Genomic DNA, 27940 nt, shown 5'->3' on the forward strand with positions numbered 1-27940 from the left:
ACACATATTCTAACATGGTGCCTTGTAAAGCATTTCACAAGTTCATAGGACTTAAAGAGATGAAAGCTAACCTTGAATGCCCATTAATGAGAAAATGGATACAAATTGGATACAAATACAAACAAGATATTTGCAGGATAAATAGGAAATAATGAACAAAAGGAAGGCACTAGAATGAAGAAGGGTTGGGGAAAGCTACTAGTCAAACAACAGATTTTAGTTGGGAATTATAGAAAGTCAGGGAGATCAATGAGCAGAGCAGAGGAGGGAGAGAATTCCAGGTAGGAGGGACAGTCAGAGAAAACGCCTATAAATGGGAGTTCGTGAACTGACCAGGAGCCCAGTGTCCCTGGAACCAAGAGCATGTGTTGAGAAGTAAGATGAAAGAAGACTAGAAGGGCGGGAGGCTTCAGGTTATAAAGACTTTGACAGCTAAACAGAGAATTTTGAATTTAATTGTGGAGGCAATGGAGAGCCACTGGAATTTACTGAAGTGAGGTATGTGTGTTATGAGGATGAACTAGAAAGAAGAAAGATCAGAGGCAGAAAATATATCCATTCTTACTGGTGTAGTTTAACAAGGGCCTACATTAGAATAGGACAATGTCAGAGGACAGAAAAGGAGGCATATTCCAGAGATGATGCAGAGATGAAAATGACAGACTTTGGCAACAGCTTGAATATGGATAAGATTCTAAGGTGTGAACCTAAGGAATAGGGAAAATGATGTTGCCCTCTAGAATAATAGAAGAGTGGGAGGGAGAATAGGGAAGAATTTAAACAGAAAAATAATGAATTTAATTTTGCACATGTTGAGTTGAAGATGGATAGCTATAAAGGCAGTTGAAGATGTACACGGTAGGTCAACAGAGAGTAGTTTTGAGAGTTATCTGTGTAAAGACAATAGTTAAATGGGAGCTGATGAGATCATCAAGTGGGGTAATATAGAGGGAAAAGTCAGAACCCTGAGGAATACCTACAATTAGAGAATGTGATCTGGTAGATCCAGCAAAGGAGACAGAGAAGAAACAATCAGATAGGCAGGAAAGAGTCAAGAAGGAAAGAGTGAGTAACAATGTCAAAGGCTGCAGCAAGGTCAAGAATAAAGAAGATTGAGAAATGGACATTGGATTTGGATGGAATGTCATGAAATATTATAGTACCAAGTATTAATTTGAAGAATTCAGAGAAGCATGAGAAGACATATACTGACTGTAAAGTGAAATAAGCAAAACTGGGGGAAAATTATACAAAATGCCTAAAAAAATCAAAATGGATAGGACATTAACAACAGCAAAAGAAACTGAACATTAATATTATAATCCCAAGATACTTGACTTCCTTCCTACTTCCTTCTTGGAAAAGACAGGAGCTTATTAATAGAACCATTGCATAGTCTGTTAGATTCAGTTGATGTATATTGATTGTTGTTGTTACATGGTATCCAACTCTTAGTGACCCTATGGACCATACTATGCTTGGGTAAAGTTACTATTTCCTTCTCTAGTGGGTTAAGGCAAACTAAAGTTAAGTGACTTGCCCAAGGTGTAAGTGTAAGCATGAGTCCAAATTTGAATTCAAGACTTCCTGACTCCAGGTCCAGTTTTCTATCCACTGAGCCATACAACTGGCTAGTTTTATTAAACTCCTTCTCTCCCCCTGCCCCCAATCCTTTTAAAAATCTTTATTAAAAAAGATGCTTGGCTCATAGACTAAGATAAGGGAGAAAGGGGAAATATATTCTGAAATGAAAATGATATAAAAATGAGAGGTCTACAATTTTTTTTCTAAATAGATAGATGAGCTATAGTTAGTAATTCAGATATTCAGAGCTAGTGACCCTAAACATGTTCTCAAATCAACGGGAATAAGTGGGAGAAGGCAAGAAGGAGACTTTGGGACACTGAACCTTGAGAAGGAGAGACCTAGACCCTAGGACCCCGAGGCCATTGATTAGAAGATCATTGCTTAGAAAGAGAGAGGAAATATAAGGAACAGCTAGAAAAGGGCAGATCTAGTGTGCTACTATCAAGAGGAAGCAACCATTCAAGATTTTTGTTTCATTAGAATTTTAAAGAGTCACCTTTATTTCGACTATTTACATGGTTGCTTCATAATTTAGTTGTAAGGAGTGAAAATGCTGTTCAAATATAAATGCAGTTTATATTACATATATATTTTTTTTTAAAAAAACCATTCTATATTTTGGCACAAAGTCTCAGTTACCCTACTCTAGGTCTGACTTGTGCATATACAGCTATGAGGACCCACAGTTTTTGTTCCTTGACCTTCTTTCTCAGATCATTCTTGTCATTCTCTATTATCTTCACTTACCTTCAAGTATGTGATATAATACCATGTGAGGAATAGTTTCTTTCTGAAATTCATAACTAAAAAAACAATGCAGCCTATAACAAGAGTTATAAATCGGGCTACATCTAAAGGAGAATGTAGACCTGTAAAGTTCTTTTAGACTAAAATTTAGTTCTAGCTAGCCAGAGAAAAGGAAAGGTATTGAAAAGTTGAGAAATTGTGAGTGGTGAAGTTACCAATTCTCAAATTCAGGGGGTCAGCTATAAACTTTCTGAGAAGAGAGACTGTCTGGTTTGGGTCTTGATATGACCAGAGCCTAGCAAAATACCTGAATGTGTGATAGAAGATAAGTGCTTGCCAATTAAACTGAAGATTAGTTGCCAATGAAAGATTCAGTGATTCAGAGGAAAACTCTTGTAAGGGTACAACTGCCACTTTAAATCAATTATTTGGTGTTTTTGCTAAGCACTCATGTGCTCCCTCTTCCTCTAGTCATTCAATTGGAAGCAAACTCCAGGTGCCTCAAAATGAGGTTAAGGACATTTAGAAAACATTCCATGAAACAGGAAAATATTGCTGTTGTTCAGTCATTTTTCAGTCATGTCCACTCTGTCAACCATTTGAGGTTTTCTTGACAAAAATACTAGAGTGATTTATCATTTCCTTCTCCAGTTCATTTTACAGATGAGGAAATTGAAGCAGAGAGGGTTAAGTGATTTGCCCAGTCACCCAGCTAGTGTCTGAGACCAGATTTGAACTCTGCTTCTTCTGATTCCAGGTCCTGCACTCTATCCACTGTATCACCTTCCTGACCCAAGTTTATATCCATAATAAGCATTTAATCATATTAGTATTTTACTCACCTTCTCTCGATAAATGAATCCCAAAACAAAAGCTGCTGCTTCTGTTATAAACATCAATAAAAGAATGACCAGGAACTAATAGTGAAAAGAGAACTCTTGTTAGTATTTTGAAATGTAAAGACACTAATGATATCTTTCACAAAAATATAAATTTTATTATTATTCTTGTTCTCCCCAAATTGGGCATTCTTGCTTCTACACAAAGGCAAGATAATACTTTTTGTATTAATTAAAAAGCATCTAGAGAAGTATAACAATGTCAGGAAAGTCCTCATATTATCTAAAGCTATATGGAGATTGCAATCCCCAATGGAAAGAGTTTGTTGAGGTTGGTGAAGTAGGAGCTTTTCAGACAGTCTGAATTGCCAAACTGGGAAAGGAGAAAAGCTTTCTTAGTGTTCTTTGGCACTTGTATTATATTTTTAGATTTCTTAGAACAGAAACTAACCCCTGTGGAGAAACTATAGCTTCAATGTGCAGCCCAAAGATCAGAGATGCTGTCTGGCTGTCCCCTAAACCATAAGGGAAAGATTAAAGACAGACTAGTTCTGGATAGCCCAATGTTCCATGATCAGGACTGGAAATAGGTAAGCACAAGAGATGATTTATTTTTTTTTGGGGGGGACTCTACTAATTTTTACATCACCACCTTGTTCCTAATTGTTCTAAATGTGTCCTCCCCTTTTGTTTCATTATAGATGTCCATTTTCTCCCTTGTTTGCTATAAAATTCTGAAGTGGAGATATGGGTCCATTGCAATGAATGGGTGAGTGAAATTTGATAAAATTTCTATTCTTGTAAATGTTTAGTCTTACCATTAAAAAATCTAAATAAATTTAAACTTTAAATACAAATCTTATTTTTTACTACCTCTTTCATACAGCCTTTTCTGATCTTATATTCTTGGCTCTCTCCATGTCATTACCCTCTACAAATGAAAGTGATCTCTCTCACTTTGCACCTAGTTTTTGAACTTATACTATCCTTTTTATCATAATTATGTGTGTACATATCTCCCCCCATCCCATACCTCATTAGAGCGTAAGAGTTTTAAAAGCATGTTCTATCTGGTCTATGTTTACATCCCCAGTGCAGAATATTTAATGTATTTTGAACATTCATATGTATGTAAGAGAGCATGAGAGGGAAAGAAGGAGAGGAGGTGGAGGGAGAAAGGAATAGAGGAACAGAGGAAGGAGAGAGACAATACATAATCATGACTTGTCCATGTATCTAGCTCTAATGTTTGTTCTACATTTTTTGAAGAAGACTATGACATCAGGGAGATGACATCATGACAAGCACATGACTTGGATTTGAGTGAGGGGTTGCTGTGCTAGGTCACCAGCCTCATTTTCTCCTAAAAAGTCGTCTGGGTCCAGTGGTCAGATTTGAATCAGGATGACTGAAGGTGGCCCCAGATGTGAGGTAGTCAGGGTTAAGTGACTTGCCCAAGGTCACACAACTATTAGTGGCAAATGTCTGAGGTCAGATTTGAACTCTGCCCTCTTGACTCCCAGACCACTGCTCTATCCACTGCACTACCTAGCTGCCCTGCATCTAACTGTTTAAACCTGAATAGGGCCCTTTTTAGGGATCTTTGCTTTCTGATGTGTTAAGGTCAGTGCCTAGAAATGAGCATTTAAGTTCCAGGTCACACAGAATATGAAGTTTATAAGACTCCAAATAGTTGTTGCTAAATATTCACAACTCCTAACTCCATGAATTGGTGTATTCTTCATTGTAGATTCAAACTCTGCTTCAGATGAAGAGACTTAAAGATATAGTATTTGCTTCCCTGTCTTGATATAGCTGCTGATTCTTTTTGAATGTTCTACTTATCTTGTGCCTAAGGGAACAGGTAAAGATCCAAAAAAGAAATACAACTCTAAAGAAAGTAGTTTTCAGATTACCCTGAAGCAATCTTGAAAAAGGAAGATGACAGAAGCTTTAAGCTAATTCCCAATTGCCTTTTAAAACATTCTCCAACTCTCCCAAACTAGTTGTTAAACATTTAATAGCAGGCTCCTAAGTCAACTCCAAAGTATATATTAAGGAAATCACCAAATTAATACTTACAAATCGCAAACCAATTTGGGATTCTTTGATAGTGACAAAGCAACCAGTCACCCCAAGGAAAAACATCACCCCAGCAACTATTATGATAATGATGGCGGGCAACAGGATCTGTTCATCCCTGAAGAAGGCATCAAAGTCCTCATAGGATGAGATGAAATGTCCTCCCACAAATCCAAGGGTAGTTCCTGCAGCCTGAAATACACAACAGTTGTTTTTCCCACTTAATCAAATGCTATTAAAATAAAACTATCAATATAAAACCCACCTCTCTCTTTGGGGAGAGAAGTAAAGGGGAATTACAGATTTAGTCACTGTGTTGGCTTATTTGGATTAAATGCTTTGTTTTTGTTTTTTCCCACATTACAAGGGAGGGTTAAATTGAGAAATTTACTATGATGTAAAAAACAAAATATATCATGAGAAACACCTCTCTCTCCTCCCCATTTAGCTATCTGAGAACAAACATTTCAGTTGGATCCCAAAATGTGGTTTCAATGTCACATTTACAAACTTGTGGCATTGCTTCTTTTATCCCTTCCTATTCTTTCCCATCCTTATGGATTAGTATACAGACTAATATTCTCGGCCTATGTCTCCTCCAAAGGTAGAAATCAAGAATAGGGAATATAAAAAACAAAAACATCTAACTTTAGGCATGTAAGATGGTATTGTAGTGACTCCAAGAAATCATTTAGCTCAGAAAGAATAAAACTTAATAAAAAAAGAAATTGGGTCTCCCTAAGAACACTGGCTACTCATAGGCCCAATCCCATTACTGACTGGTTGAGGAGCTTTGACCTGCTGAATTTCCAACCTGGGCTAGGTAATCCTACATTAACATTCTTGTGGTTCCCCACTTACCAGGGGAACCCACCATATGAGTTTTGAATTTAGTATGGCCACTGCACTGGCTTAGCCCACTACAGTTCAGAGCTCCTGATCTGAAGAGATTCACCAAATTAAGCCTTATAGTAGTAGGGATTACCATACCTGGCTAATAATGCCTATAGAACCCAAAGGAAAGTGATCTGCCCTGTCCTTAAAAACCATTAAGAATTGTTCAATAAGAAATGATGAGCAGTTGGTTTTTAGGGAAAAAAACCTGAAGAGATTTATATTAATTGAAGCTAAGTGAAGTGAGCTGAACATTGTCTAAAGTTATAGCAACATTGTGTGATCACCTAGAACAGACTTGGCTCTTCTCCACAACACAGTGATCAAAGACAATTCTAAAATATTTATGATGGAAAATGCCATCCACATCCAGAGAAAGAACCAGGGAATTTGAATGCAGATTGAAACATAAGTATTTTAACTTTTTAAATGTGTTTTTTTGTTTTTCTTTCTCATGGTTTCCCCCTTTTATTCTGATTCTTCTGTCACAGCATGACTAATATAGAAATATGTTTAACTTTATTGTATATATATACACACATGTTTGCTGTCTTGGGGAGAGGAGTGATAAGGGAAAATTTTGAATCAAAAAATCTTATAAAAACAAATTTTGAAAATTATCTTTACATGTAACTGAAAAAATACTATTGGGGGGAAAAACAGGTAAGTAAAAGTAAATACTGCAGGATCACATTAGCTGCATTGTAAAACTGCAGTACAATGTCTCATAGTTTATAGTGGAAAGAACTCTGGACTAAGGGACGGAAGATCAACCTTGCTAGGATTCCTGGTCAGTTAACCAGCTGACCAACATTTTGGCCAGGAACAAATCATTTAGCCTTTCTGAGACCCAGCTGCTTTGCATGTATAATATGAATAATCATATATTGTACTGGCTACCATACAGAGTTACTGAAAATAGTCTAATGTCATTTAAAGGTAAAGTACATATACTGTTACCCTATAGTTGATTCCATAGGTGTTATGACATTGGATTTCTTTCTTAATGTACATGTTAATGTTTATTCAAGATACAGGGGTTATACCATTCATTTATTTTAAATATGTACCTTTAAGACATATTAAGCATCAGTTTCCTTTAGAGCACCTGTCTTCCATTCATTAATGAGAGCCCCACTAGATCTTCAAGTAAACCAAGGCACACAGGTAGTACAGTAAGAACACTAGACTTGAAATCATACAGACCTGAATTCAAATATTACCTCTTATTGGCTTATGAGACCTTGGGCAAATCACATAATCTTTGTCTATCTCAATTTCCTCATCTGTAAAATAGGATGAATAATAGCATTTTCCTCACAGGGTTGTTATGAGTATAGATGATAAAATGAGATAATATTTGTAAAGCACTTAGCAATCTTAAAACTCCATATAAATATCAACTATTATAATAAATACAACTAATTAGTTAAAAGACAACTTGAAGTGTTAGGAGCAAATCTTGGTGATTTTTAGCAAATCATGTTTTGCATGTCCTAGTCATTGATTCGCTTTTTGAGGTTTGGGGCTTCAGATCAGGATCAGAACACCAGAGCTGGAGGAACCTTGGACACCATCTATTCCAATACCCTTTATTTTTGAAATGAAGAAAATTAAGCCCAGAAAGGTTAACTGACTTGTCCAAAGTCAGTTAATAAGCATTTTTAAGTGATTACTGTGTGTATGTGTGTGTTTGTGAATTCTGCAGGAATCATTCCATGTTTCATCATTTTCTTTCTTTTTTTTTTTTGCAAGGCAAACGGGGTTAAGTGGCTTGCCCAAGGCCACACAGCTAGGTAAATAGTAAGTGTCTGAGACCGGATTTGAACCCAGGTACTTCTGACTCCAGGGCCGGTGCTTTATCCACTGTGCCACCTAGCCACCCCAATGTTTCATCATTTTCTTTGAGACCCTCATTAACATTTATTCTCTACTTTCATGGAGCTATGATGATTTCCCCTTCCTTAAATTTCTCTCATCTCAGTTTTTCTGGAGTTCTACTTTTCATTCCTTCAACTAGGTGGTGGCACAGTGTCTGAAATCAGGAAGATCTGAGTTCAAATTTGACCTCTGAGACTTCCTAGATCTGTGATCTTGGGCAAGTCATTTAACTGCTATTGCCTCAGTTACCCCTCTATAGAATGGGGATTATAGCAACACCTACTTCCCAGGACTGTTGTGAGAATCAAATGAGATAAAAACTGCGAAGAACTTAACACATAGTGCTACATAAATGCTATTATTATCGACTGCCTTCTATAGGTTCACAGATGAATGTTGACAAGGAAAGGATCCTTGTAGGACATTGTAGCCCCTTTCACCCTGTCACTCATTTGAAAAATGAGGAAATGGAGGCTCAGAAAAATGACTTTCCAAGGTTACCTAGTTAGGAGGGGACAATACCCTCCAACTCTAAAGCCAGTGATTTTTCTATTCTACTTCATACCATCCTGCTGTCTTAGGTGCACGTCCCCTGACCCCCCCCCCCCCAATTCAAAATGCAAGTAGCAGCTGTTTTAATAATGACCTTTCTCTCTACTGAACTTAGCACACAGTCTGGCAGCATAGTAGGCATTTAATTAGATGATGGACTTATGATTGGGGGAGAGGGAGGCAGAAGGAAAGAGGAAGAGAGACAGAGATAGAGACACAGAGAGGTAGAGAGAATGAATGATATAGATAGGCAGATAAAATATTTGTATAACTCTAATTACTAGTAAAGAAGCATGAGGAATACTTATTAAGGAAGTAAGACAGACTCTGCACTCAAGGAAATTACATTCTAATAGGGGAAGACCATGCATAAAGTGGCCCTGGAAAGGAGGGAGGAGATAGTATGCATTCATCAGTATGGTCTGGAGATGTCCTGGAAGTGAAGTGAAGGCCTGCATTCAAGCCAAATAAGATGAAAGTCTACCTATTGGAGCCCAGGATGGCTCCAGAGTAGAATCTAACTTTCCAGAAGAAAGGAAATCAGAGTGAAGTTTGGTTTGTTGAATTGAATTATATTTGAGGTACCTTTACTATATATCTACTTGGATATTTGCAGATTACAAACTTACTTGATATATTCTGGAGCAAGAAAAATTAAAGCATTAGTAGCTACCACTAACTGAAAACAAATGAGAAATAAAGATTGCCAGAAAGGTTTCAATGGACCAGAATGTGTAATATGAAGAAAAGATTCTGATATTTAAATCAAAATTATTATTAGGAATAGGGGTGGGAATAGTGTACTTCATTCTCTGAATGAAGTACACTTTACTGTCTCTTTAAGACTTAAAGAATAGCCATACTATAAACTTCACATAACTAGGTGACATATCAGAAGTATCAGCCCTGAGGAAATTACTCAAGCTGTCTCCATTTCAAGCTATCTAAAAGATCAAACTTAAATGCCCCAAGAGTATTTTCCCCACACTGTACCTGGCAATTTTAGTAGATATATCATTCTAGAGTTATGGATATTTTTTGGTTAGGGATGCAAAGTATAGGGAATTTTTGCAGAAACAGTCAAAAGTGGCAGAAATAAAACATAAATTTCTAGCAGATAGAAAAAGCAGAACCTTCTGCTACTGAAAAAAAATGTGGAAGTGAAATAGATTCTAGATAATTTGCATGTTCCCAAAATAGATGTAATAATCATCTTCTCTATGGTTTTAAAAATTATTGCAAACCATCTCCCACAAATTGGATTTTTCACATATTAAATATTACTGAAAGTGGGAGGTTAAACTCATATAGCAAGACATTGGAGATTTCTTACTATTAGAATTGAGGAACTAATAACCACTGATGCAAGATTTCTAGAAATGGAAATGAAAAGTTAAATGGGAGAAAAGGAGAAATACATTCACAACAATCAATCTGAAATTTCAAAATCAGCCCTGGAGTCAAGAGGATCTGAGTTTAAATCTGGTTTCAGACACTTACTAGTTGTATGACCCTGAGCAAAGGTTTAACCAGGATTGCCTTCCATCTGTCTTCTCTACCCCTCAAAATAGTCTTAGGAAAGCACCATTTTAAAATTTACTTAACCAAGTTAAAGGATTTTACTTAATTTAAGGACTTATTTAACCAATTTAGGTATAAATAGTATGTTAGCTGGAGGGACTTGTTAATTTCAACACATAAAATTCAAGACAAATCAACATTTAGGAAATACCTATGTGTAGTACTCCTTTGCAAGGCTCTGGGAATTGAAAGACCAAAAGCAGTAGTCATTGCAATCTAGATTTAGAGCTGGAAGGGACCCCTTCAATTACCATTGAATCCAACCCCTTTACTTTACAGCTAAAGCAACTGAGAGGCAGGGAGAGGTTAGATCTTTGTATAGTCACACAGATATTAAGTATTTAAAGATTGAAAGCAAGTTCATTCTGACTTTTAAGTCTTCTGCCTCCCTCTCCCCCAATCATATGTCCATCATCTAATTAAATGCCTACTTGTTGGTGTCCAGTCATTGTAAATTAATGTTCAACTCTTTGAGACTTTTGGGATTTTCTTGGAAAAGATACTGAAGTGTTGGGCAGTTTCTTCTCCAGTTCAATATGACAGATGAGGGAACTGAGGCAAACAGGGCTAAGTGACTTGCCCAAGGTTTGGAGTCCAGCTTGAACTCAGGTCTTCCTGACTCCAGGCTCTGTGTTCTATTCTCTTTGGAGCCATCTAGCTGCCTCCCATTGTGGAATACTGCCTCTCATTGTGGGATATTGCCTTTCAATGAATCTTACATTCCAGTAGAGAGGTTAAGATAAATATACACATAATTGTAATATATATACTACTTAAATGTGATATAAGGACAAGAGGAAGGTTGCTGGAGACTTAGGTTCCACTATGGATATGATGTTGGGGAAAATTCCACCAGAGACCCACACATGACTCTTTTTTTTTTTCCAAAATAAAATTGCATACTATTTTGAAGATTCCACTAATTCTACTTTTGAGACTGGAGAATTCAGACTTTAGAGAAACAAACTGAAAGCTAAGCTGTAGAACTCTTCAAATGTTTTTGTTTCATTAGTGAAGTTCTTTCTGGTATCTAATGAAGCAGGAAATAAAAGTAATTTATACCCTATTGGAACTTAAGAAAAATATCCTTCTTTTCAGTTGTCATGGAGATCAGTCCTACATAAATTGTCCTAATTGTCTGTTCCTCCTTTTTTCCTTATTAATTATATGCCTGTGTTATTAAGATTGGAATGGCACCATGAAAGTGACTCATGATATTGTGCTTGTTTTCATGCTCTATAAAGAACAATTTTTTAATTCAATTCAACATGCATTAAAAGGCCTACCAAGTAATGCTAGTGCTAAATTAGAAACATCCCCATTGAAAATTCCATTTGCAGCAATTATATAAATATAGACCCAAAGGACCAGATTTGATGGAAGAAACCTTCAATTTCATCTAATCCAAAATTCTCCCTTTTTGCACTTTGAGAAACTGAGGACCCACTATTAACTGAAGATAAATCAGAAATAAAGATTTATGGTGAGGCATTGTTATAGTGGGAAAGTATTCTGATATAACAAAAAAGTATGAGTAGCACTTGTTATTTGGAAGAACTCATTTGTTACATAAAATGAATTCTACTCCTTTCTGACTCTTTTAAACCTTTCAGTTATAACTATGAGGAGAAGTGACTTACCTAAGACTACACAGGTTGTGGCTAAGCTAAGATCTGAATGTGGGTCCTCTCTAAATCTGGGCAAGCTAGGTGGTGCCATAGTACATAGTGTGCCAGACTTGGAGTCAGGATCTTTCTTAGTTCAAATCTGGCCTCATATACTTCCTAACTCTGTGACCTTGGCAAAGCACTTAACCCCGGGGGCCTCAATTCCTTATCTGTCAAATGACCTGGAGAAGGAAATGGTAAGCCACTCCAGCATCTTTGCCAAGAAAACCCCAAATGGAGTCACAAGGAGTTGGACAAGATTCAGAAACGATTGAACAGCAATGATCTCTAAATCCAGTGTCCTTTTTGCAAGTAACTCTCCATTTAGGAACCTTTCTTCTCTATTAATTGTTGTGACATTCCTCTATCTTGGTTTTCTTCCTATACGCCAGACAATATCTTCTCAGTATTTGTTCTGTAACTATCCTTTTCTTCCCAAGTGTGGGCATCAATCCAAGGATGTGTCCTTGGACACAGTCCTCCTCTTTTTGTTATATTCTTATGAACATAGGTCATCCATTTTAATGCATTTCAATTATCATGTTAGGCTACTTATACATGGAGAGTTAATTTTTCTTTTGAATTCTACTTTCTAATCAAAAACTGTTGAGTGACATCTCTAGATGAATATCCTCAATCCTGTTGATATCACAAAATCAAGATGTTCAAAACTCTAGTTATTTTCTTAAACCTTCTCTTCTTCCAAGTTTTCCTCTCTGTCTCTCTCTCTCTCTCTCTCTCTCTCTCTCTCTCTGTCTGTCTGTCTCTGTCGCTGTCTCTGTCTCTGTCTCTCTCTCTTAAGGACAACACCACTCATCCAAGATATATAAACCCAGTTATCTTTGACTCCTCTCTCATTTCCTGTTTCCCTCTCACATATACAATCAGTTCACAAGTCTTGTCCATTCTGCCTCCCAATGCCTCTTATATTTATCCTCTTTTCTCAGAGTTATAACTCTAATTCTGGTCCTTATCTAGTCTGGATTCTCTCTTCTAACCATCTGAATAGACTCCTAATTGTTTTGCTTTCCATCAATTTCTTCTCCAATATTTGTCATTAGCCAAACTGACAAGAAACAAGGAATTTAAAGATTGTCATTTGTTCTTCCTTTTCAAAGAAAACCATGACATTAGTGAGATGATGTCATGAAATGCACATGAATTGAATTTGAGTGAAGGGTATTGTGTGATGTCACCAGCTTCACTTTCTCCTCTGGAGCTAGCTGGGTCCAGTGGCCAGATTTGACCTCAGATCATTCTCACTCGAGGACTGGTGCTTTATTCACCATACCACCTAGCTGTCCCTATTTAGAGATAAAAGGCAGCTTTTAAAGATCATTTAGTCCAGTCTTCTAATAATAAAGATGAGGAAATGGAGGCCAGAAGGTTTGTGGCTTACCCCAGGTTACTGAAATTGAGAGGGTGGACCAGAAGGCCTTGGAGATCCCAGTAAGAGCCTGTTTTTTTTAATCTCTTTATTTGTAAAAGGCATACATCAACTGACTCTAGAGTTTGCCTCCAATTTACCTCTACTTTTCTCACTTGATTCCTCTTAATAGTCTGTTTTTCTGCCAAATATGCTTCTTACCATCCCCTCTTCTTGCTCTATCTCTGTAACTCTGTATCTAGAATGGATTCTTCCTTCCTTTCTTTCCTTCCTTCTCCCTCCATAATTGCTTATGGAAATCCTTCCTTTCAATGTACTACTTTCAAGACACCTTTCCCACTTCATGAAAAAAATTCCCCAATCCATTGACTGAAAAATGAATTCTCTTTTCTCACCTATCTGCCCCAGGCTCATAGTTTTCAATTAATTTTTTCCCCTTTCTTTAAGATTCACTACTTTTGGGGGAGGCTAGGTGGCGTAGTGGATAAAGCACCGGCCTTGGAGTCAGGAGTACCTGGGTTCAAAATCCAGTCTCAGACACTTAAAATTACCTAGCTGTGTGGCCTTGGGCAAGCCACTTAACTCCATTTGCCTTGCAAAAACCTGAAAAAAAAAAGATTTACTACTTTTTAAAAAGAAAAATCTTGTCTTGAGGGTAAAAATGGGTATTCTGGATTATAAGGAAGTATATTACCAATATATTACCTTTTAGAAGTTGTTTTTGAGCCAATATAATAGTGGGATGGTGGCAATACATTTAGAAATTCAGAAAGAATTGCCTAAGACCAGTGGTAGCCTCTGTTCTACATCAAGCTTAGAGAGTCCTGAAGAAACTTAAGAGCCCATGATTCATCTAGTGTAATTTTCTGAAAATCTCACAAATTCATCTGTAAAAGGGGCTATTAATGCTTTCCAGAGTCAACTCTAAGCAAAAACATGAATTTGATAAAAGTTTTCTGCATCCCTCTTTCTCAGATTAAAAAAAAAACTGTTATCACTGGTTAGCAATGATTTTTAAATTATCAAAGCTTTTTCTTTTTCCTTTTTTTTGAAAGGCAATCAGCATTAAGTGGCTTGCCCAGGGTCATACCGTTAGCAAATGTCTCAAGTCCTCCCAACTCTTGGACAGGTGCGTTATCCACTGCACCACCTAGCTGCCCCATAAATTGTCCAATTTAATGGCATTTTCTCAGTTCATCTTTCTTGTCTTGTAGAATTTGACACTGTTGGTTAGCGCCTACTGGATGCTTATATCTTCCTTAGGATTTTCATGATCTCAGGGTCTCTTAGTTCTCCTATTTTACTGTTCCTTTGCCTTCTTTGAGGAATTTTCATCTATGTTTCATCCATTAAACTGTGAGTATGCTCCTTTCTTTCTATGTTCTCTTCTTGATTTCATCACTTCTCTTGGGTTTAATAATCATCTCTTTCCTCTCCTATTAGGAGGAGGCCCATTCCCAAGGCTTAATCCTCTCTAGAAAATTTTTATTTCAAGAGTCAATTCTTGGAAAGACAATTCACAGGAATGAATTTCTAGTAGCAGAATTTCCAGCACCATGGAAATTATGTTGATGAGATACATTTAGCTAGGGGACTTTTTCTAAAGGTCTCTTTGAAGGATCTGTAATGTTAAGGTTAGAACTTGTTACCTTTTTAATAACAAAACTGACATTGAGAGAACCCATTAAAATTTTGTGAGGTTTAAGGTTTATTTTTGTCTCTTTTGATTATCACAACACTGTGAGGGAGGCACTACAGATATTATATTCATTTTTAACAGATAAGGAAACAGATCCACAGAGATTAAGTAACTTGCCCATATCCACACATGGGGCAACTAGGTGGCATAGTGGATAGAGTGCCAACCCTGACTCAGGAGGACCTGAATTTGAATTTGGACTCAGATATTTACCAGCTATGTGACCTCAGGCAAGCCAGTTAACCCTGTTTGCTTCAATTTTCTCATTTATAAAATGGGAAGGAAATGGCAAACTACTTCAGGATCTTTGCCAAAAAAAGCCCTCAAACTCAAGTTAACAAAAAGTCAGATATGACAAACAACCATTTGCACACAACTTCTAATGGAAAAGAAATTCAAACTAGGTTCTCTCCTGACTCCAAGTCTGGTAGTCCTTTCCACTATAATACCATTGCCTCTTATTCCTGCCCTAACTGCCTCAAAGGATTTTTGTAAGGATCAAATGAAATACTATATGTAAAAGTTCTTTGAAATCGATATGGTGCTATGGGAATCCAAAATCACTTGTTTCAGCTTCTACCATATGAAAATTTTGCTGCTTGTTATTCACTGGCCATGGTGTTTCAAAAAAAAGTAACAATGCTGATGACAATAATAGCTCAGATTTACACAATAAACCAGTTTTCATATATTTACCCCTCTCCAGACCCCACTCCTGAATCTCCTGACCTTCTCTACAGAAACCTCTTTAACCTGAAACTTTATGCAGCCCAAGATTCCTCCCATTAGCCCCTGGTTCCTTGTGGCCTCTCTCTCCAATTGGTTGGTTCCTCCCAGACCCTCCATCTTAAGGAGGATGCTCAAGCCAGACATGTCTTTTCTTTCTCTGCAATTGCTCTGATTACTCTCTGAACTTTCTCTTTAGCTCTTGGTAAAGATTAAAGCTCTTAATAGCGCACTTGAATTGACATTTCTTTGTGACTGAAGAAGCATTTTACAGATGGAATTATCTCATTAGATCCTCACCATAACTCAGGCTGTGCTTTTCTTAACACCATCTTACAGATTTTGAAATAAGCTACAAAAGTGAAATGACACTTCTCCTCTAGTCTCTTCCCCGCCCCCCAACATAGCTAAGTGAGTGAGTGAGGCAGAAAGGGAATTGAACTGAAGAAAATTTTCTGATTCCAAGTCTCAAGTTATTTCCACTCCATCTAGTCTACTTTAGGAAGCTAAATGGGTACATAACTAATTTTAAACAATAAAATGACATGTGCAATTAATTTTTTCAAAACATTTTTAAATCTCTGCTTTTAACATTTTAAACAAAAAACATGACTAAATGTATGAAATATATTTGAGCATAAAGTTTAAGTAGCAACAAAATCTAGGAATTAATTGAATTAAAGCTGTCAAATGTTAGACACATTAATCTTTCCCACACCTTTATACTCAGACTAATAAAATCTAAAACTAGCTTCAACAAAAGAGGCATATTAAGTTGCAAGTGTTTTGTTTAGCAGGAATTTGCCCCACTTGAAACTTCCCTTAAGGAATTTACAGTGAAACTGTAAACTAAAACTGAGCACCTTCCCAGATCAGCAGGAAGCATGAAAAACAAAGTATAAGTGTTCATTGTTTCAACCACTTGAGCAGGAAATAAATTTTACTTGTTCTATTTATATAGCAAAAGAATTAATAATAATTAAAAATGCATTTCAGAATGTTTAACTCTCATTACAAATAAAACATTTTTAAAGTAACCTTGAGAAAAGAACATGATATTGGATCATTATTCCTGGTCATGGAATATCCAATAATGTACTAACTATTTTGACTAAGAAGTTCACCATGGATAATATACATTCCCTGATCCTAAAAGATGGTCATATGATATAGATAGATGAAACAAGAAATGAATGCTTTTCATTCATCCAATGACTCAAAACAGCATTAGACTCTTTGATTTAGAAAAACTAAAAATCTAAAAGAATCCATGCTCTGCCCCTACCCTTCATCCCAGGCTTGGCAGAACAAGATTAGAGAAGTCACTGCCTTTTCTTCAACTTCTGGAGACTAGGGAAGAGAATTGTTTTTTTCACTTCTTTTGTCTGCAGTTTATTGCTGCAAAAAACTTTACATTTTATCTGATGTATTCCTAGTCCAACTCCTTTGTTGGACTGATTTGCTTCCCTGCCTACATCTCTAACTCATGTATATTAGGTGAACCAGGGTTTAGAGCAGAAGTTCATAATTTCTTTTGTGTATGTTATTGATTCTTGGGACAATCCAGGGACCCTTCTCATTTGATTACCAAAACCAATTATATTGAATTTACAGTTATCAAAATATTTTTAAAAACAAGTTCACATTGGGGCGGCTAGGTGGCGTAGTGGATAAAGCACCGGCCCTGGAGTCAGGAGTACCTGGATTCAAATCCGATCTCAGACACTTAATAATTACCTAGCTGTGTGGCCTTGGGCAAGCCACTTAACCCTGTTTGCCTTGCAAAAACCTAAAAAAAAAAAACAAGTTCACAAACCCAAGCTTAAGAATTTCTACTATTATTTTATTTTCAGTTTTATATTGTTTCTGCAAAAAATTGAAAAAAAAATAGAATTTAAGTTTGCTAGGCACTAACCTATTAATTATTTCACATTATCTATATTATTTTGCCTCTATATGTTGTTATAAGTTTAGATTGAATAAGATAAATTGTCAGTAAATTCCTAGAGTAGAGGTTTCTCTGCAGAGAAAACTGACCTGAAAGAACCACATGATTGATAAGGAACACCATGTATGAATAAGAGACTTGAGGGAGGAAGGAAAGCTGTTCTTAAGGGAAATGACTCTGTGAGCTTATCTAAATTTGCTCTTTTCATTTACATAAGTTTTTCTATGTTTGAGCAAGAGACTTGAAGGAAAACTGTCACCGGAGAGAATATGATTCTCTGATTTTTCTAAATATGCTCTTTTCATTCATGTAGTCTATGAGATACATCATTCATTCATTCAATAAACATTAAACAGAATACTAGTGAGGTGAATAGAGTGTCTTGGAGTTGGGAATACCTGACTCTAGTTTATAATGACACTAAGACCCTAGGCCCTAACTCTTCAGTGCCCAGGCAACTCTGCTATCTGAATTATTGGAGGGTACTTTTGCATTGATGAATTATGAGAATTCAAGATTGAACCAAAAAGAATCTTCCTCTCATAAAAAAACAAAAAATGAATAAAATACATTATTCAGCATCTATATTTAAATGATACTGTTACCAGGACTACATCAAGTAAATGAGGCAGTCACAAGTTCTGCCTTTTAGGGATTTTTCAAAGGAAGAATAGAAGCTTTTTGAAGGCAGGATGTCTGTGTATATTTTTATATCTTTGGTGCAGAGCACCATTTCTTGCACATGGATGATATTTAATGCTTGCTGATTATATTGAGAACAGTTGATGTAGGTGAAGGTATGGAGAACATATAGTTGAATAAAAAAGAAGTGCACCCTTTTTTTATACAACATGCATAGTTGTTATAATGGATATTGTTGTTTGTACTTCATTTTTGAAGAGTTCCAATGACATCACAGGTAATACTTTGACTTGTGTTTGATTTAGATTTAAGTGAGGCAGATTCGTGCAAAGTCATCAGCCTCATTCTCTCCTAGAGTCATCAAAATTCAGTGGGGCAAGACAAAATTCAGGATGACTGGTAAAGCCCTGGATACAATGGATGATCTTTATGTCTTTAATACTTGACCAAGCTCTAGTCATTTCACAGCACTTGCTTCAGCTATTTTCAGGGACATTGAACAAATTGTTTTTATCTTCCCATTCTACCTGGGGAGGTCTTTACTTGCTTTTGGTTAGACAATTCTTTCTTATTCCGACCCCACACCAACTCACTGATAGGATTAAGGTACCTCAGTAACCTTCTACAAGGTTAAATCCATCAGCTAAGATGGTTTATCAGGGTTTGGTTGCTGTACATGTTACAGTTTCTTGGAGTCAAAAATGAGGGTTGGGTGAACCAGGTGGACACTAAAGGTGGATGATACAATGGATATACTGCCTAGGGAGGAGGAGGACATGGCTGCAAATCTCAGTTCTTATTTACCATACATGTGATTTTGGACAAATTACTTCAACCATCCAGATCTTAAGTTTCCTCATTTGTAAAATAAAGAGGTTGAAGTAGATAGCCTTTGAGATTCCCCATTCTATCTTTTAGGTCTTATTGGGTATAAATAAACTTTTTGTAAATCAAATGTTGTTTCTAACATATAAGAAAAACAGGATACCTGAAGAAACACTGTGGTAGACTGTGTAAAACAATTTTAAAAGGCTACTTAATTTATCTAATTTAACTAAAAAACTCAGGCTTTCATTTATCTTTTGTATAAAATGAGACACACTGAATAAATATAAATGAGATTTAATAATTTATATTGTATATAAATGAATAAATGCATTCATGGAGAAGTGAAAAGAGACAATCATGGAAATTTCCTAAGTAGGATAGTTTGGAAAGAGGGAGAAATTATCACTTCTTTATTATTCTAGGAAAGAGTTTCAAAGCATTTAAGATTTCTGTTTTTTTTTTTCAGATTTACCAATTATCTCTCTCTCTCTCTCTCTCTCTCTCTCTCTCTCTCTCTCAATCTCCATCTCTCTCTCTGTCATCTTGTCATCTGACCTAAAGATCTCCTGAGTTTGACCATCACTCCACTAAACCTTGAAGAATGTCCACAATCTTCCCTTTTGGGTAAGGAGTGCTTTCTTTTCTTTTTCACAAAGCTATAAGGCAGTCTGTGGAAATATTATTTTCTTCATTTTAGAAATGAACAAACTCAGGATAAGAGAGTTCAGTAGTTGCCCAGCTTGATGTAACTAGCAGGAAATGGATCCTGAATTCAAATTCAGATCCTTCCTACTCCTAAATCCATTGTTCTTTCTGCCATACCCTACCTACAAAGTGTCAGTAGAAGGTTGAAATCCAAGGACTGAGACAAATGGGGAAAAGGACTTCCAATACAAGAATTTAGAGCAGGAGGAATATATACTAGTCAGGAAACAGAAATCTAGGGAGTGCCAAGCATCACTCATTTATATAACTGTTCCAGATTCCCTCGAGTTTCAGTTTTTATGTTGAAGCTGCTTGGATTCCCTCTTCTGTGGTCTAACCAAAGGACAGGGTCTTTACCAAATTTTCTATGACTTTGCTATTCTCACTGAACTACAGGGGAAAAAAATTAACTCCTCTTCTTTATTACACCTTGAAAAATATTTGAAGATAGCTATGTCACTTGTCTTTTCTTCTCCAGCCTAAACATTCCCACATTTTTTTAACTGTTCTTCATATGGTAGCAACTCTAGTCAACTCAGCATCTGGATTAACCTTACCTTGATGTTCAACCAGCTCTGAATTTTATGATCCTATTAAATACTTACCTATATTATTATAAACTATGCTTGACAGGGAAGTAGGAGTCAAAGTAAAGTACCTTCTGGGTCATGCCCTCAGAGAGCCTACAGCCTTGGAGAAAACTATGTGAATGGTTCATTCACTTTTACCACTTTACAAACCAGGTTGTGCTCAATAGTTTTGATTCTAAAAATTGTAGATTAGCAGCTATGCATCCTTATAGGAACATTCCTCTTTAAGAAAATAAGATACATGAAATTTAAGTTTCCAAAAGAAATTAGGGAGGGCCAGATGTAGGTAGCCCAGGTCTGTAAACTCAGTCTTAAGGGGAGGATGAGGCTGGTTCAGCTTGGGAGCTCTTAACTATGGTAGGCACATTGGTTCAGCATCAATATGGTGATTACCCCACAGGTGGAAGGGGTTCCAGATCGCCTAAGGAAGAAGGGAACCAGCTCAGGTTGGGGAAAGAGCAGGTCTAAGTTCTTGTGCCATCAGTGGTGAGATTTGATACCATAAATAGTCCCTGTTCTTCCAGCCTGGGTGAAATGGGGAGATGCAGTCTTTTTAAAAAAAGAGAAGAAAATGAGAGAATGTGATAGAATAGTATGTTTTAAATAAGGGCTGATTTTAGAAAAAACATGAGAAGACTTGCATGAAATAATGAAAAGTGAAATTAGAACTGAGAATTGTTGTACCTAATAACAGTCAAAAGTAATTGTGATCAACCAAGTTATTCTGAGTACCATAAATATTCAACCCAGCTATAAAAGACCTATGAAAGAAGATGCTATCCATCTCCAGAGAAAGACAGATAGAAAGACACATAGTATGGTTTCACATATATTTATTAATCTGCATTAAATGGTGGCCTTCTCTAGTGTGGGTTGTGGAGGGAGGGAGAGATTACAGTTTGGAACTTAAAATGTAATAAAACAAATCAAATAAAAAAGAAAGATGAAGAGGAGAAGGAGAGGGAATGAAAGGAAGAAAAAAGGAAGGAAGGAGGGAAGGAAGGAAAGAAGAGAGATAGAGAGAAGAAGAAGAAGAAGAAGAAAGTGATTTTTATATTCCACATAAAGATTTCATTCACCATTAAATGGAAGCCCTCACAAAATTAAGTGATTTTTATATTCCACATAAAGATTTCATTCATCATTAAATGGAAGCCCTCATAAAATTATGGAATTGCTCTGACAAAATTTCAATTTACACACAACTTTTAAGAAACAATTGTTTGAACAAGACACAACTGTATAGAACCAATCTACATGACTATATAAATTTGGGCATATCCACTGGATTCATTCAAAGTGCTTTTAAGGGGCGGCTAGGTGGCATAGTGAATAGAGCACCGGCCTTGGAGTCAGGAGTACCTGGGTTCAAATCCGGTCTCAGACACTTAATAATTGCCTAGCTGTGTGGCCTTGGGCAAGCCACTTAACCCCATTTGCCTTGTAAAAATCCTAAAAAAAACAAAAAACAAAACAAAGTGCTTGCTGTGAAAGCAGTTGTATTGAAGGAGGCCCTGTGGTCTCATTGATCAAAATCTAGAAACAGAGGATTTGTACCCAGGTTCTGGGGAAGAATGGCTCTCAAGTTTAAAATTGCTAGATGACATGGTCTTTTTATACTACACAGAAGATAATATTTTCTGAATTTCCAAGAAAAAAGGGGATTTTAGACAGCTTAAAGCATTAGCATAAAAGGCAGATGTTCCCCCCACCCCACCACCAAAAGTGAATATGATAAACTTAGACCTCTATCACTCTTTGTAACTTTTCTTACAATTATACAGTAATTATGTTCCAGGTAGAAAGAAAATGCTTTGGCACCAATCATCCTTAGGCTCCATATGTCATAGATTTCCTTCCTCACATAAAAGAAAATGTCTGATTATGAAATCCTTTTAATTCTCCCATGGTTAAACTTTTTTAGGTATTCAAGCTAGCCTTGACTCACTTTAAATTTTCCTCTATAATATTAAGGCCAGATATGAGTATGTGTTCCATTGGAGTAGAGGACATTCCCAATAAGGACCCTCCTTCCACCAATGCAAATTACAATCTACTCTTTGGTCTATTCTAGTCTATTCTAGAAGAATGACTCAAGCACAGAGAGGCTAAGATACTTACGCTTCAGAGTCACAGAGTCAATACATATCAGAGACAAGACTTGAACTTAGTTCACCTTCATTGCAAAGATAAGTCTTCTATCTACTGTAAAATTCAACCTGTACTTTTTAAGATTATCTTTTTGGGAAACTACACCATGTGAAGTCCCATCCTCAATTTAGCCCTCATGCTTATAGTTCTGAAGCACTCAAGAATGCAAGCTTTCCACTGCCTACCATGAGTGATTTTTATTATGTCTCCAGGCAATTTGGCACAATGCTTTCTCAAGGAAGGAAATGGCATCAAAGAATATGAAACATGCATTAGGAAATAAATGTAAATGTGACCAGCTGAGGTTGAAGTTACTACCTCTTAGAAAAGCCCATGCTATGCTTAGCCTCAATTATTTTCAGCCTGCAGGGCTGAATGACTATTATATCAAAGTGACATCTTTTTTTTCCTCTAACAGATTTTGAAACTAACTCATTCTGTGATCTTAAGAAAACACGTGGTATAATTTTCCTACTTTTTTCTATCCCTTCTTTGGGGCTTGATTTGATGTTGTCAAAGGAATGGAAACCTGTTCTGACTTTCGTCTAATCATGCCCACCACCAACATGTTTCACTTGATGTGAGTATAAGAATGGGCTTAACAGAATGGTGATTTCATTGGAGAGAGAGAGGCATCCAAGAAGGTTGACAACAGAATTTCTTACTTAAAAGAAGGATGAAGGAGAGATGGGGGACTCATTAGTAGAAGACTGTCTGTAACAGGAATGATACAACAGTAATTATCCTAATATCTATTTGTGTGTGTGTGTGTGTGTGTGTGTGTGTGTGTCAGTGTGTAAAAGTCCCAATTCTGCTAATACAATGACTTTCCCTCGTTCTACTTTGTTTATGCAGAAAAAGAGCTGACTTCTCTTAAGGAAAAGAAGGAAGGGCAAGGTCCTATTCCTTTGCTAACTAGAATTCAGAGGCAGGGCCCAATTCTCTCTTTATATGCTTTGTAATACAAGCTTTAATGTTCAAATGTTAATTTACAGTATTGGTTGATTAGATTCATATTTAGATGCTTCCTGACAGTCAGACTTCAATACATGTATGAAGAGACTGTCGTATCACATGTGCAAATAGCCCTGTAGGGACTACCTAAGGAGGGGGGTACCAGAACTTTCCTGGAAACTTACAGGAACAAATGTGACTGTGACTCTGTGTTAAAGGTCTTGGATGCTTTGGGGAGTAATGAAGAAATCCCTTAATAAGGGGGGCAGCTAGGTGGCACAGTGGATAGAGCACTGGCCCTGGAGTCAGGAGTACCTGAGTTCAAATCCGGCCTCAGACACTTAATTACCTAGCTGTGTGGCATTGGGCAAGCCACTTAATCCCATTGCCTAGCAAAAACTAAAAAAAAAAAAAAGTGACTACTGAACAGGGAGTGCAGAGAAATCAGTATACCTTTAAAAAGGAAATGACTCCATCTGTATCTTTTTCTTCTCTCAATGCTCCAGGTGGCTTCCTGTAACCTGGGACTTTCCCCTGAGTAGCATTAGTGCCTTTCTCTACCATGGCAGCCTGGCAACTGCTCCCACATGGCAGTTTAAACTGGTGCTCGACTATGTAAACTTGAAATTGGGCCCCTTGTTGTCTCTTGTGTGTTGACTTTTTCTACTTCCAGCCACCAACCCTCCACTCAGTTGTCAAACTGATCCTCTTAAAGCACAGATCTGATCATATCATCCCTCTATTTAGCCAACTCCACTGGACTTCTCATTCCTTCCAGGATCAAAACATAAAATCCTCTATTTGATTTTGAAAGCCTTTGTAACCTTCCTATCATCCTATTGTCCCTTCCTATCTTTCTAGTCTTCTTACATCTTTTATAGCCTTGCCCCTCAGGTACTCTGACTCACACTGTCTTCCTTTGCACTAGACATTCATATCCCTCCCTTTGGGCATTCACTTGGCTGTCCCTATGCTTGGAATATTCTCTTCCTTCTAATTTGCACAGCTTCCTTCATGTTGTGGCTTAAAATCTCAATTCCTATAGGAAGTCTTTACCAATTTCCCTTATTACTAGCATCTTCTTTCCATTTATTATCTCTAGTTTATCTTATTTGCTTCAGTTTCTTCAACTGTAAAATAAGCTGGAGAAGGAAATCGCAAATCATTCTAATATCTTTGCCAAGAAAACCCCAAATGATATCCCCAAAAGTCAAACTACTTGGAAAAAACACAATACCTGGCTTCTTTTTTTTTATAAGCTTTTTCACTTTTAAATTTATTTTTTATTCTCATTTTGTACAAATTTTTTTACATTAATAAAATATTCTTGTTTACAAGTAAACAAAATACCCCTCCACCCATGAATACAGATAGACTTGCTTGGGTGAAAAAAAGTAAAGGGGAGAGAAAAAAAATTTAAATTAAAAAAAATAATAGTAGTAATTGTAGGTATGGCCAGGTGGCGCAATGGACAAAGCACCAGCCCTGGAGCCACGAGCACCCGAGCCATATCCAGCCTCGTAAACCCCACAATCACCCAGCCATGTGACATGCAAGCCAACCGATCACCACTGCCCTGCAAAAACCAAAAAGAAGGGGAAAAAAGACCCAAAATAAAATAAAATAGTAATAATAGTAGGGGTGGCTGGGTGGCAGACAGAGCATTGGTCCTTGAGCCAGGAGCACCTGGGTCCAAATCTGGCCCCAGACACCCAAAGATCACCCTGCTATGTGGCCCCAGGCAGGCCACCCAGCCCCACTTGCCCTGCACCCTCCCCCAAATAATAATAACAAAAAATGTGCTTCAGTCTTTTTTCCAACACCAACAACTCTGTCATGGGTGGATCGCATTCTTTATGATAAGTCCATCACAAAAGTTACTTCTATATTTTTCCAATGTTGCCATTGCTGATCGCAACTCCCTCCTTTCTTATTTCTCCACTACCATGTACTATATTTTCTCTCTCCTTTCACTCTGACTCTGCTGTAGGATAGCTGAGTGGCGCAGCAGACAGATCCCTGGTCCTGGGGCCAAGAAGCCCTGAGCCCCCATACCACCCCTTAGGCCCAGAATCCACCTGGCCCTATGGTCCTGGACAGGCCCTCCAATCCCAGCCCCTTGCAAGAAGTAAAAAAGAAAATGTGTTATATCTGACTACTCTCCCCCCATGGTCCATCCTCTCCTCCTTTATTCACATCCCCACCTCTTCCCCCTGCTCCCCCCTCCTTCTTACTTGAGATGTCTATACCCCATTGAGTATATATGCTGTTTCCTCTCCTAGCCATCTCTGATGAGAGCAAAGGTTCCCTCATTCCCCCTTGCCTCCCCCCTTCCATATCATTGCAATAGCTCATTGTAATAAAAAAAAATCTTAAGTGAAATATCGTGGACTATTCCCCCCTCTCCTTTTTCTTTCTCCCATTCCATTTCCCTTTTTTCTATCGACTCCATTTTTACACCATATTTTATCTTCGAATTCAGCTTTCTCCTGTGATTCAACTATAAAAGCTCCCTCTACCTGCTCTATTAACTGAGAAGGTTCATATGAGTATTATCAGTGTCATTTTTCTATGCAGGAATACATGCAGTTCATCCTCATTAAGTCCCTCATGTTTCCCCCCTCTCCTCCAATCTCCATGCTTCACCTGAGTCCTGTATCTGAAGATCAAACCTTCTGTTCAGCTCTGGCCATTCCAAAAGGAACCTTTGAAATTCCCCTGGTTCATTGAAAGTCCATCTTTTTCCCTGGAAGAGGACGTTCAGCCTTGCTGGGTAGTTCATTCTTGGCTGCATTCTAAGCTCTTTTGCCTTCCGGTATATTGTATTCCAAGCCCTACGAGCTTCCAATGTAGTTGCTGCTAAGTCCTGTGTGATCCTGACTGCAGCTCCATGATATTTGAACTGTGTCCTTCTGGCAGCTTGTAATATTTTCTGTTTGACTTGGGAGTTCTGGAACTTGGCTATAATATTCCTAGGGGTTGGTTTTTTGGGATCTCTTTCTCGCGAGGATGGGTGGATTCTCTCCATTTCTATTTTGCCCTCTGCTTCTAGAATATCAGGGCAATTTTCCTGTAGTAATTCTTTCAAAATGATGTCAAGGTTCTTTTCCTGATCATGACTTTCAGGTATTCCAATAATTTTTAAATTATCTTTCCTAAGTCTGTTTTCCATATCAGTTGTTTTTTCAATGAGATATTTCACATTTTCTTCTAATTTTTCACTTTTTTGGTTTTGAAGTATTGATTTCTGATTTCTGGTAAATTCATCAATCTCCCTGAATTCTATTCTTTGTCTGAAGGATTTGTTCTCCTCAGAGAGTTTTCTTATCTCTTTTTCCATCTGGCCAATTTTGCTTTTTAAAGAATTCTCCTCAATAACTTTTTGAACTGTTTTATCCATTTGATCTAAGCTGGTTTTTAGCATGCTATTTTCTTCAGCATTTTTTTGGATTTCCTTGACTAAGCTGCTGACTTCATTTTCATGTTTTTCCTGCATTTCTCTCCTTTCTTTTCCCAGTTTTTCTTCCAACTCCCTCATTTGATTTTCAAAGTCTTTTTTAAGCTCTGTCATAGCCTGAGCCCAATTTGTGTTTTTCTTGGAGTCTTTAGATGCAGGAGCTTGTGCTTCCTCATCTTCAGACTGAGTATTTTGATCCTTCTTGGGCTCATTTGCAAAATATTTCTCAATAGTCTTCCTCTTATTTCTCTGCTTGCTCATTTTCCCAGCCTGGGCCTGGTTTTGGGGTGCTTCCTGAGCTTTTGGGACACTCCCACAAGGGTCTCAGTGTGTGAGGCTCTGTCCTCCCTCCTGGCCTGTGAATGACCATAAGCGCCCCCCTCTGCCACGGGGCCGAGGTAGGGGGGCACTGTTGTTCTATGGGGGGGCCTAGACTGGAATCAGGATCTGTATGTGGTCAGAGCCCCAGAGTCCTGTTCAAGAGGCAGAGGACAGAGCTCAGCAGTCTCTCTCTTCACTCCCCTCCCTCAGCTCAATGGGCTCATGCCCTGGGGGCTCCTGCTTACCAGCTCCGCCTGCTTCTGTTTCCTGGTCTGGGCTGCCTAAAGACCAAGCTGCTGGCTGTGTGCCCTGAGGGCTGGGCTCCACATGCTCACTCTGGCAGAGGTCTCCTGCTGTTCCCCCACTTTGTGCTCGGTGCTCCCCGGGGTGCAGCTCAGGAGACTCCCCCGCTGCTGTGAGCCGTGGCTCCCAGTGTCCTGGAGCTGCCTCTGGGAGGCTGAAGTTCTTTCGCTCTGGTGGGCCACCCCTGCAGCGGGCCGCCCCTCCGACCCTGGGGAGCAGAGCCTTTCTGCTCTTTTCCAGGTTACCTTGAGTAGGAGAACTGCCTCACTGGGTCCCTTTGTGGGTTCTGTCTCTCTTTCCCCCCCCCTTTTTTTTAGGTTTTTTTTTTTGCAAGGCAAATGGGGTCAAGTGGCTTGCCCAAGGCCACACAGCTAGGTAATTATTAAGTGTCTGAGACCA

The 27940-nt window shown here is 37.8% G+C and overlaps 1 protein-coding gene across 1 annotated transcript in view; it reads right to left on the reverse strand.

Annotated features, from left to right (window-relative positions):
* LOC141503380 (tetraspanin-36-like) overlaps positions 1-27940 on the reverse strand; it is a 54684-nt gene that overhangs the window by 15814 nt on the left and 10930 nt on the right. The window contains exons 2-3 of the mRNA XM_074208615.1: positions 5256-5447; positions 3177-3251 (exon numbers count right to left, since the gene is read on the reverse strand). Of these exons, the coding sequence (XP_074064716.1) occupies positions 3177-3251; positions 5256-5447 (267 nt within the window). The remainder of the gene's footprint in view (positions 1-3176; positions 3252-5255; positions 5448-27940) is intronic.

Source organism: Macrotis lagotis, chromosome X (genome assembly GCF_037893015.1).
Source record: "Macrotis lagotis isolate mMagLag1 chromosome X, bilby.v1.9.chrom.fasta, whole genome shotgun sequence".
Lineage (NCBI taxonomy): Eukaryota > Metazoa > Chordata > Mammalia > Peramelemorphia > Peramelidae > Macrotis > Macrotis lagotis.